Genomic DNA, 11,916 nt, shown 5'->3' with positions numbered 1-11,916 from the left:
AGGAGTGATCCAAGTTAAATGATCGTCGACTGTAGTAAGCTGCTGTCGCAATGGCATATGAAAGCCATGATTTGAAAGTTATTAGCATCACAAATGTTAACACCAGTTCAGAAAAAGAAAGAAAAAGAAAACCTAAGTTGGCCCGAAAACCTAAAATTATGAAAGTTAGAAGATGGTCATCCTAAGGCTGCTTAATATCTAGGGTCCAGCAACTGTCAGATATGCTTTCCAGTTCTCTGATTTCTTACCATCTTCCTCCACATTTCTTAAGCAATGTTTTTCTTTTGTGAATAATAAAAGAAAATCTCATGAGATAGTTTGATGTCCATTGCGAGTAATGACTGAAAAAGAAGAGTACTTCAACCCAACAACTTCAATCATTCTGAATCTACCTCCATCTTAAAAGCAGCATTCATCATTTTGCTTTCGAATGTTTTGCTTCAAAAAAAATGCTCGCAATGTCACATCGTTTCCTTTTCTTGAGGAAGATGTCTCCGTGTCTCCTTGAAAGATGAGAACATATCACCGCACCCACCCAACCATACACAGACAGAGATAGAGAGAGAACTACATCATATCTTACCTTCAATAAAACGAAAATGAATAAAATTTTTCATGTTCCTTCTTCTATCTTCACATGCTAGCCTATTCATCCCACCCACCTAATTTATATTACATTGTATTAAATGCTATTGTTTCTAACCAATGCAACAGTAACATCAAGCTTCTTTAGGCATGTTAATCCCACATCAGAAGTTCTTCTTTCTAAGAGCATTCAAGCCACAAAATCATGCAGCAGAGGTGATGGCCCAAACCTGTGGCGCTGGTCCATCGAATTTATACAGTCATAATCTGTGGCATCAGCCTCAAGAGGAGGAGCAGCACTGTAGACATCTTGCCCTCTCACCCCGAGGAAGCTCTGCTGACCGTTCGATACAGGAAGACAGCCATCGCAGTGCTGCAAACCCAATGTGAGAGACACGCCGCCATTCCTGTACCTCCCCAACTTAGCCATCTGAAAACCAACAAGCCTCCCACTTCCGTCGGATTTTCGGGCTATAGCATCATGGAGGAGGCCGCAGTCCCCTCCGTCATGCTGCCGGTCCTTCAACATGAGGTTCATGAATGTGTCATCGGCACTTGCCTCATTTGGAAACCCAGCAGCTGTCCCGCCCGCATCCATGCTGGAGATGTTAGATTTAGAAGATTCATTGAGCTGGCTCGTGTGGCATCCTTCAGTTGCAGGACTTTTTGAGTGTTCCCTCTCCTCAGAGGATCCGGTCTCATCTCTACTTTTGGGTATATTCTCCAAGGAGGAGTTTGAATCCATCTCGGTTTCACCAATCTCTTCTTTATACATCTCCTCAATCATAGGCTTCCACAGGCGAACACGAGCATTTATGAACCAGTTTGAGATCTGCATGAAAAGAGAAGAAATTAACCATAAATAACGGATGTCAAATAATTTGTCCTGGGACTCCAGGATTCCATTAGCATGAATATTGGCTGTCAATAGATGATAGATCTGTGGGTATGACAAGGCAGATGCATATAGATTTCATGTATTTCCTGCTGGAGTCGCCAAAGTATAATTATTAGTTCTACGAGGGTCTGATCATATACCAATGTTGAGCGTACAGACCTATCAAACTTTGCAATATAAATTTAACGATCAAAGTATATGTGGCAGTGAGCATTATATGACACAAATAACCTTATTGGACACTAATAAGTTGGAAGTAAAATGTTTATGTTTGAGCTGGATCAGAAATGAGCACTCTCATAATTGTTTGTGCACAACTATGAGTTATCGGCTACACACTTCCAATTATCAGTACAGTTGGGTGTACAGACCTTGCTTTGAAAGAAACAGGTAGTGACTCTTGAAAAGATTTTAAATCAATCTATGGTATTAAATCAAATCAAATCTGTGAGTTTAACAAGCAATATTTAGCAACGTGAGCTAGACATTCATCTTACGAAAAAACTCCACCTTTTCTTCTGGTAATTTCAGTTTTTGTGCCTAAACTTATTTTAAACATAAACATATAAATAAATAAATAAATAGCATACCTGGCTCCTTGTTAAGCCTGTCTGTCTTGCTAGCATTAGCTTCTCAGAATCCTTCGGGTAACTGGAGAAAATAATACACAAAAACACTCAAAAAAAAAAAAAAAGCATGCAAAACTAAACTATCAAAAGGAAACAAAAAAGGTGTCTAATGGAACTTACGGATGAAGGAAGTGCTCAAACAACCAAGCACGTAATACTGAAACAGAGGTTTCTGGTAGCCCCCTTTGTGGTCTCCAGGCATTGTGCTGAACCATGCCAAGCTGCTGCATTGCCCTCTGTTGCTTAAGTTGCTGATCTATGTATTTCAAGCGAGATATTCCACCACCCTTACTATTGGAACTATCTTTCTCTCCAAGGCTCTTTTTGGTAGCTCGAATCTGACAACTAATAGCATCCCTCAGACAGCGAAATTGTCTAGATATTGTTTCAAGGGCAAGTGCAGTGTATGGTTTAGCAGCCCCACACCCTGCAACTACATCAAAAGATGACGCTACTATTTGCATCTGATGGTAATACTGTTTATGTCTCCTGTCAACCTGCAGTTTGATGGAAGGAAATTAAGATCTGCCAAAAATAAGCTGAGGTCTGTAGGTAAATGAATTATCAGTCAATATCTTCATAAAAATAACATTTGAAAATCATTCATCAATCATTAAGATTGCAAATTTGCAATCATCATAGAATTATATCAAAAAGTAATTAACCTTTGGCCTATTTATCCACAATTGATTTTCCATAGAATTTTCCTTACAAGCATGGCATTGAATAGATCAGTCTTCGATGTCACTAAGTGATTTATAGTCTTAAAGATTGTGGATCACTGCATGTTTTTCAATTCTCCCATATAAGTAAACTGTAATAATCATTTTTAACACAAAATCATATACCATGTTTCTAGGCGAATGATTATTATCTTTTAAAATTGTATCAAAATTGTTCTCTAAAAAATTCCCAAAGAAATCAAATTTCTTTACAACCCTTAATAACAAGAAAATCTGATGCATTAATACTGCTCTCTCATCACACATTTCAATTGCACTATGATAAAATTTATCTCAAACTAAACATGTTGCAAACGATATTATTGAATGTTAAAAATAAAGACTAAAAAGCAAAAGCAACCAAGGCAGCATCTGTCCAAGAATAGCAAACAAGCACTTGGTATTTACTACCTCAGTTACACAAACTCTGACTGCATAGAATAGAAGTAGCTAGGAGCTTATATTGAAAATTGATAGGCCTATTCTAGCACACCTATATAACAAGTCATAAACCTCAGCATTGCATGGGCACATCACAAAACCTTCTCTGGTAACTTTTTAGGTTTTAGGTTCTCTTTACATTTGAGACTACTTATAAATCTGATGAGATTCACATTTTACTGATATTTGTTCTAAGGAGGTTGATCAGATTTATAATTTGCTTTTCATGAAGTTCCTATATTCAGGTACAATACAGCCATGACTTTAATGGAACCACAACATGAGATTTTAGTGTCTATTTCAGATCTCTGTAATAAATTCTTTTGAAATTATTGACTATTAAAATGTAGAAGAAGGATTCAACAGACCAAGTTGTCAATATCTCAAGTGTTGCAGAAGGAATAAGGATGTAAAAGATATTTTTCTGATTTTCAATCATAAGTTCAATGACATGCTGAGAATTAATTTGTATGGTCTAGGTTAAGATAGATTTTGAAGATCAAGTCATTGTTGGCTTATAAATGTGAATAATTCCTAACCATAATACCAAGTGACATGGATCAACCCGAGTATTCTTCTATTATTGTGGTGACTCCGCAGGACCACTCCTCAACATATAAATCACATACTCCAATTATCAGATAAACTTTCAATGATTGAAGTTCTTGGCATAGACTATATTTGGTTTTCAAAGATCATCATTTAATTGTTATAACCTTTATTATGCTGCCTCTCCAATAAACTTGCTAAGGTTCATAAGATTGATCTGACCACATTAGAAACACACCACACCTGTTCACATTTAGTTAGCAGCAAAAATTACTCCATCTAGAATTCTCCTTTTTTAGGAAATCTTAGTATAGAGTCAAACCAATAAATCAACCACAGCATTCTTTCATGAAATTTCAGTTTTACTGGTCTTGCATTTGATTGAACCATGTAAAGCCTTTCCCTTGCTTATCCTTGTTCTTTTTTCCCTCTTGCTTTTGATATCCAAATTGTCGTTTTGTATCGATTTTAAAACCTCTCCTATTTCCATTTTTATCTCATCCATGCTCTATGAATATTTCTCCATCTCTTCAGCTGGACTTGGATAATATTTCTAACAAGATACTAAAACTAAATAATTGCATTTGTGATGCATACTAGACTTTACTAGCTCTATTGCACCTTTTTTTTATCCTATATCATGCTTGACTGTTTGTTTCAAATGATGTCCTACCTCTAATATGTCACTATTATACGTCTGGAAGACATGAGTTTGGAGATAGTTAGGGATTAGGACAGCTTATATACCAAACTGCAGCAACCTACCTACTGCTTCTATCGTGATGCTATCCAAATTACCTCCAAAAGATGAAGAAATGAGGTATAGCAAACAATTTCACCACTTCAACCATGACAGTGTGAAATTTCTCTCAAAAGGGGAAGCCAAGATCCTCTCATTTCTTTTTGGCAGTAATAGATATATTCACGACCCTGATTATCATGGCTCTGTTAAGCCTACCGTATATACAAAGGAAGGCATTAGGCAGATAGCCTAATTCAGTGATTAAAGGGTCCATTGTTTTCTGGTGAAGAGAATTCATATGTACTGAGTCTAAAGAATCCTTTCAAATTCAGAAAGAAACAAGCACTTGATGAACAATTATAATGTGGAGAAAACATTTGAAAAGCTGCATATCTCTAGAGATCCATAACCTCCACCAACATTCTACTCAAGCTCATCCTTCAAAATATTATATGTACACAAATATAAAGCATGATAAATGTACTAAAACTGAGTCAGATTGTGATAAAGAAATGGATATAAGAGAAAAACCAAAATGCTAGTTTTCCAACTTCCACTGCAATTCACAAGATGGATAATGTCACATGCAAATGCATAGTATAACAAAATTGTGGATCACCTAACCAGTCACTACCTAATCTCCAAAGCAGAAAAGTCCATAAACATTGTTTGTACAAAACTCTTTCTTTCCACCAAGTGATAAAGGAAAAGGAATTAAAAGAGAGAAAGCAGAAAAGGATTTTGATGCACTATTAAGCATATAATTTGTCTTCTAATGATTAGTTAGATAACTCAAGAGGTAATAGACAGTAATGCAATGCATGTTATGTATAGGAATCAAAGTTCATAAGTGACTTTTCTTTCTTTTAGCTTGAAGAAGGCAGCAGATATGTTTTCATAATTGAATATAATTATGTGCTAAAGAATATGCACCTAAATTTCTTTTTCAGCTTTAACCACACATAAGACAGCAATGTTAAAGAAGTAGGCAGAAAACCAATAAAAGAATAACCCATTTGAATACAACTAAGAGGATCAATTAGAGCCAAGATGATATTTATGACAGAGAGAGATCCTGATCTAATCTACTGGTGTTGGAAAATCCAAAAATTTAATTTGCACATTTATTTCTGACAGCAAAACTTAGTTTCACTCAGTACATAGTATATTGTAGTTGAAGAGCTAAAATTAAGAAGTACATGAGTTTGCACCTCATCCAACATTGCCAGAAGCTTCATCATCTTGTTCTGTAGGTCCTGCCTTTCGGAGGGTGAGAGTTCAGTAGGTGATTGATCATTGGACCCTTGAGGATTTAAAGACATCCCATCACCCTTTGATTCTGCATCATTATCTCTGCTATCTGTAGCACCAACAGAATTATCCAAACTTTGAGTTCTGCCTGTTTTCTGTTTCAAAGCCTTCTGGACATTAACAACTTCATCAAGCAACTGCTGTGCCACCTTGAGATATCTAGAGTTTGGAATTGTGCTTGTGAAACTCGAGAGGTCATATGGAGAGGCATTTGAATGCATAAGCTTGTTTCTACAGATATCATCTCTAAATGCCCTGCCATCTCCCAAATTTGACTGATGAGAACTTAATATCGAGATGTCTGAGTTTGCAGGCTGGAACTGAAATGGAGGAACTGGAATCTGTGTGCCGAGGCTGAGAGATAACGCCTGGCGTTGTGCAGTCGAAATATTTGACTGCCGCAAAGACAAGTTCTGGCCATTTAAAATGCCCAACTGCGTATGAAGACCCATATGGGGATCATCAGCAACTGAACTGGGAACCAGATCACTGACTCCAGTCAGCGACCTGCCAACTGTTTGCATGAACAACACCTCATTCCTTCCATCCCTCAGAGCATTGTAAGGGCGTTCACCAAGATGAGATGCAAAGTCAGCCCCCCCTGTAAATGAGTCCTGTGATATCATAGAGGCGGGAACAGGAGGGTCAATGCAGTTTTGTTGGGATTGGTTATTGCCCGTCAATTTGCCTGAATATGGAACGGAAGGCGAATAGCGTGGATACATCATGTTGCTTGCAGTTGAGGACTCAGGATATGATGCATGTCCTGGGTCCCTTGTATAAAAGGTTGGCATGACATCCATTTGGTTGGTAGAGCTGGAGTAGAAAGTAGCCATTACCCTCTTCCTTGGTTTTGAGATGGATAAGAGATTTACAAACTGTACAAACAGATGATTATAATGGTGAATCATTACAACATATATATTCTTCTATGGTTATTCTGGTCATTGAGACTCAAGCAGATTGTCACCACAAAGAAACCCTTTGTGTATAAATGATATGGCTGCAATAAATTAGTACAAATAAAAATTAGCAGCAAAGACAGAAAACAAAAGTTTGACAAAGATGGAGACGAAACAAACTTGAGAGAAGACGATAAAATACAGCATAGGTAAGATCACATGGAGTAAGTAGGGAAGACATCGGTTTATCGTAATGAGGATAAGAGAACAGATGTTCTTTCAAAAATAAAAATCTCATTATAATAGAAAGAAAAAGTTGAGGCCTAAATCATAAGTTGGCCTAAAGCTACAAATTCCCCCAACAGATATCGCGGCATGAAGAAGCAAAAATCAGAAGATGCTGATTAGGACTAAAAAAATAAAAATAAAAATAAAAATAAAAAACTTATCATCAAACTACTGTTTATATGTATCTCCAGGTAGCTCCTTAAAAGTTGGAATGTTACATGGAATGAGCTCAGAAGTTGAAATGCTGGATATACTAACAAGACGAAAACAAGGAAATCTTAGAGTTTCCAAAACAAAGTTTTGAGGCTTTTTTACCTTATTTAATAATCTAAACAACAATTGGAGGCAAAACCTATCAGAGTCCACTGCTTCGTTCCTGCTTCATGATCAATCTGCACAAACACTCAAGAGCAGTAATTATTCTTAGGACGCCACTCGCAGAACACCGAAAACTATGTAGAGTAACTTAAGTTCCGTGTTTCCAGAGCAGAATGCAATTTTTCTTTAAATACCAAGGAAAGCCAAAAAGAAAATCCAGTGACCACCCAATTGTTTCTTTTTCATTGCCGCGGTTCTTCTAGCATGTGCAAGGAAAAGGAGTTTTTTTCATGAACAATCAGAGAGGTAAGAAAAAACTCCTACCTGCACCTACAAAACCCAAAATCAATACGCAAATTCGACTCCTTTCATTCCTTCCAACTTGTCATCACTCTCAAAATTCCAAAACCCCATAGTGCCCAAAAACCCTAACCACACAGCAAAAGAAAAAAAAAACTGTCACTGCCCCTTTTCTGAAAGAGAAAGTTTTGCCTGAACAAATACATATATTAAGAGAAAAACCGCATGTGCACTTGGAAAATCCAAAACTCTTTTCTGAAACCTCCATTCTTTTATACCAGTCGATACCCAAAATTCCAAGAACCCAAAGCCTAGACCCCCCCCCCCCCCCCCAACAAAAAAAAAAAAAGTTGACACTCAAAAAAAAAAAAAAAAAAAAAAAAAAAAAAAAAAAACACACACACACACACACACAACTTCCCAAAATCCAAGAAAAGAACAGGAAAGAGAAAAAAAAATGAAAAACCCAACAAAGATCAGCTTCCAAACAAAAACAAAACCAAAACTTCGAGCTCATCATCGGCAGAAAAATTAGTTGCACCCACCATACACAATAGTTAAAACAAGATTCCGACAAAGAGAAGAAGAAGATGATGATGAATACGAAGGAGAAGAAAGAAAGATGCGATTTTGATACCATATAAACAATTGAAAGGGTCTCTTCTTGAAGTACAAGGAATTGATGGAATTGGAGGAAATAGAGACCGAGACCATAAATAAATAAATAAATAAAAAACCTGAGAGCGAGAGCCCTGAAGAGGGTGCGCCGTGCTCCTCGTGGGGAGCAGAAGAACATGAATTCAAAGCCGATCGGCTGAGAGAGAAATCCTCCCAAGGCGGAGACAAAACCGATCCCGAGGCTCAAAAACAAGCCCTATTCATCGGACTCATAAGTTCCTCCCACCCCCAAATAATAGAAGAAGACGACCCATCCATTTTTAATATTTAAGTCCTCTTTTTCCCTCCCCATGCTCTCACCAATAACTTTTTTAATATTATTTTCTTTCTATTCTCGGCTCTCTTTCTCTCTCATCAAATCATCATCTTCAAACACAACATTTCTATATTACCACGTGAAAGCAAACCTTACCCTTCAAAACGCCATGGCAAGGCTTTCTCCCCATCTCTAGTCTCTATGCTACCTCTCTTCCAATCCAAGTCTCTCTCACTTCCTTCCTATCAACTTGTAGAGTTCTCTATCCCCTAACCACCAGTAGGTAGACCTAAACCTTGTCTTGACACCTAAACACAAATGCGCTTTCATAGAAGAACAGTATTCTCATTTTCCATGCTTGCAAATTAAATGCTGTCAAATGAAGCATTTTCCACCTACTTCTCTTTCTCATTTTTTACATCAATAATTATTTTTGAGCAAAATGGTGGAAAGAACCACCATATGTTTTATTAGAAGAAGAAAGGAAAAAAGGAGATATTTAAATTAAAAATTTTAAAAAAAAATAGTGTAGATATTAGGCTCTACCATTGTTGTCTTCTTTTTGTTGCACTAGATCCTACGTTAGTTTTGTTATCTTCTGGCTATATATTAATTATTAGAAAGCTCTGCACCCTAATCAACTACTATTAAAAGCAAAGAGATTGCTTTAATTAATGAGCCTGATTAGATGATTAACCAGTTATTATATACACCTGCTTACAAACACTCCTTGTTTGGCCACTTGGTGGATTTGAGTGTGACGTTTGTTGATTAAACACTCCTTGTTTGTGTGTCTTCTGGTTGCTTACGACACTTTCCTACAATTTTTAATGCCTACATGGCCCCTTCTGTCTATATCTGCATGGGTGTTTTTAAACTCGAAGAGTGTAATTCTGGCTCTTCCTCTCGGAACAAGGTGATTTATTTGTACAGGCCCCACGGCAATATCTAATTGATAGATGCATCGTTTTGATGCCTGTTGTATAAAGTAAGAGACAGGTGAGACTTGGAATTATAAACGATTCAACTATAATAAATGAGCAATCAAAGCCTGTAATTGATCAAACAGGCAACAGGGAACAAGTCATTTGGGTTGATGAATAATGTCTGTGAAAAAGTTTCATAAGCAAGTTGGCACCGTGGCGATTGTGTTCCCAGTTAGTTTATATAGATTCTTGGGTTTGATTAGTAAAACTCGGTTGTTCCTTTGTTAACTCGTAGAGTTGACACTGAGTTTGATCAGTGTAATTAGAATTATAACTCAAAACGAGAACACTTGATGTGGTTTCTTAGTTTTAGTATACCAGAAAATAGTTATCCTCCTATGCTTGTTTATCAGTTTGTTCAAGATGCAGAGAACTTGAATTAACCTTTGAGTCCACTCAGTGTCTAGCCAATTCAAGTTGATCTCTGGGTTTTTGATCTTTGGGTCGAGATTTCTTGGCTTGACCATATGAAAGCTCAAAAGAGGATGGATTCTAAATAATCTATACTAATTATGGGCATCGTATATTTTTTTCTTGGCAATGAGAGATGGCTACCTAGGCATGGCTTTAAGGGCACCAAACACTTTCACAAAAAGAGCGCATGTAATATGTCAACGTCAAAAAAAAATTCTTAATCATATTTAACAGAGCATGATACATACACAGTTTGTTCTATATTTTTAATCATTTTTTATTTTTTTATTTTTTTTTTGCTTTGTTCTTTTGTCGACAGGTGAAGCTATTGAACAACCTTCAACAACACCACTGATCAAACATATCATATCAAAACTTTGTTGCTAGCGTCTGACCAAATTTAATTTACACTAATTCTACCTATTCCTACCTGATCCCAGTCTCCAATCAAATATATAAATAGAGATATGATCTCAAGTTTTACCACATTTTTTTCTCTAGAAAACAGAGTTTTATGATGTAGATTGATCCAATCATTTTGTTTGGGTTAAATTGAGCTCCAGTTTGACGCATTGTGCTTGTATTCTCAAGTGATTAAAGGGGTTCACATTCTGGTCCGCAAACTATAGATAGCTTTATCCTGGATTGATGCACAATGTCATAATTTTGTCATGCTAACCCAAACATTTAATTTCTTTTCAAGATTGCCTATGTAAAACTAGTAGTTGCATCATAAACACAAGCTTGCTCCAACTATGCCGAGTGCAGACACAAATAGCAAGTATATTTAATGCATGCAGACCACATAGAAATACCAGTTGCATATGTGGTGAATAGTGATCCAAGCTAGGCAACAGCTAGAAGACGCCCTAAATAATTGAATTCATATAAGATGCTCATGGATGTCAGATTTCTGGTAGGATACAATTCATTAATTATTGGAGGATCTATGAATGTTCGAACCTAACATTGAGAGATAATAAGCTTTCACCTAGACTGCAAGCTAGGGTTCCGATCGAAACCCACCGGTATGAACTACACAATAATTAAAGAGATCAAGGGCTTCTGTCTCAAGTAGTGAGCTGCAGGTGGATGCTTTCTCAACAACATGATCACAATCTTAGGTTTTGTTTCTTATTTGTGTCTCCAAGGGGCAGTTGAACATGGTCTTGCTGTCCTATATATTCCACATATATTCCATCTTTTTTTTTTTAGGTGATGCATTCCACTTCAATTTGCATGATTCCAAAGTTTGTATTGGTATAAATACTGGCCACCAACTGACGATTTCAAAAGCCTACTATTTGATATTTATATTCAATGATATGAATCTGAATCCTAGCTTGCAAATTGCAGTTGTAATAAAAATATTGTTTATGGTGACAGAATCTTCAGAAAAAGAAGGACAGAAAATAATAGAGGCTCAGGTAGGGTCTGATACCAAGTAGCCGGCCTCGCGGCCTCTATTAGTTCTCGTAGTCTTCTTACATGGAAACGGAACCATGAAGGCTTATCACGCATTCCTTTATGGTTTCCAATTTGGTGTAACGTGTGAGGCAAGAACGTGGGTTTGCTCGCTTGACCATTCAAACTCATTTGGACGTGAGGAAGCGAAAGCATAGTAACATTAGCTTCGCATTTAAATTCACACCTATGTCAGTCAAATCCAAGCAACTTCACATTTAAAAAGCTTTTTTTTTTTGGATAAATGCAGCAATTTATATAGCTCTAACTTGAATACATCCTGCCAAATCACGAGAAAGCAAAAAGCACAGAGACGAAGGAATATCTCCTGTAGATGTCCATAAAAAAATCTCCGAAGTACCGGACGATGAAGAAAGCGACCCAGTCTGCTACTCTATTTGCCTTCCGAAACACATGTGCTGCCTGCAAGCCA

At 36.9% G+C, this 11,916-nt stretch overlaps 1 protein-coding gene across 6 annotated transcripts; it reads right to left on the bottom strand.

Annotated features, from left to right (window-relative positions):
* Positions 1 to 556: 556 nt before the first annotated feature.
* On the bottom strand, positions 557 to 8,979 carry LOC103710171 (BEL1-like homeodomain protein 7). 6 transcript variants are annotated; one of them, XM_039134560.1, is made up of 6 exons: positions 8,776 to 8,979; positions 7,383 to 7,459; positions 5,778 to 6,880; positions 2,233 to 2,609; positions 2,074 to 2,134; positions 557 to 1,417 (listed from the first exon to the last, which is right to left on the bottom strand). In XM_039134560.1, the coding sequence occupies exons 3-6, from the start codon at positions 6,786 to 6,788 to the stop codon at positions 776 to 778; spliced, it is 2,091 nt and encodes a 696-aa protein (XP_038990488.1). In that variant the 5' UTR covers positions 6,789 to 6,880; positions 7,383 to 7,459; positions 8,776 to 8,979; the 3' UTR covers positions 557 to 775. The 6 variants fall into 6 exon arrangements, with proteins under 6 accessions (XP_038990488.1, XP_008794018.2, XP_008794014.2 ...); XM_008795796.4 differs by having other exon boundaries at positions 5,778 to 6,755; positions 8,776 to 8,976; XM_008795792.4 differs by lacking the exon at positions 8,776 to 8,979 and adding an exon at positions 8,423 to 8,759.
* Between the last annotated feature and the right edge of the window lie 2,937 nt (positions 8,980 to 11,916).

The sequence above is a fragment of the Phoenix dactylifera genome, chromosome 16, assembly GCF_009389715.1.
Source record: "Phoenix dactylifera cultivar Barhee BC4 chromosome 16, palm_55x_up_171113_PBpolish2nd_filt_p, whole genome shotgun sequence".
NCBI classification, from domain to species: Eukaryota; Viridiplantae; Streptophyta; class Magnoliopsida; order Arecales; family Arecaceae; genus Phoenix; species Phoenix dactylifera.
This window is presented reverse-complemented; position numbering and strand designations above follow the sequence as displayed.

Coding starts and splice junctions, on each gene's coding strand:
- LOC103710171 (XM_039134560.1), bottom strand. CDS start 6,788: ATGATTCACCATTATAATCATCTGTTTGTACAGTTTGTAAATCTCTTA. Junction 2,610..5,777: donor TTCTGGCAATGTTGGATGAG/GTGCAAACTCAT, acceptor ATCAAACTGCAG/GTTGACAGGAGACATAAACA. Junction 1,418..2,073: donor CAGGCTTAACAAGGAGCCAG/GTATGCTATTTA, acceptor CTTTTCATGCAG/ATCTCAAACTGGTTCATAAA.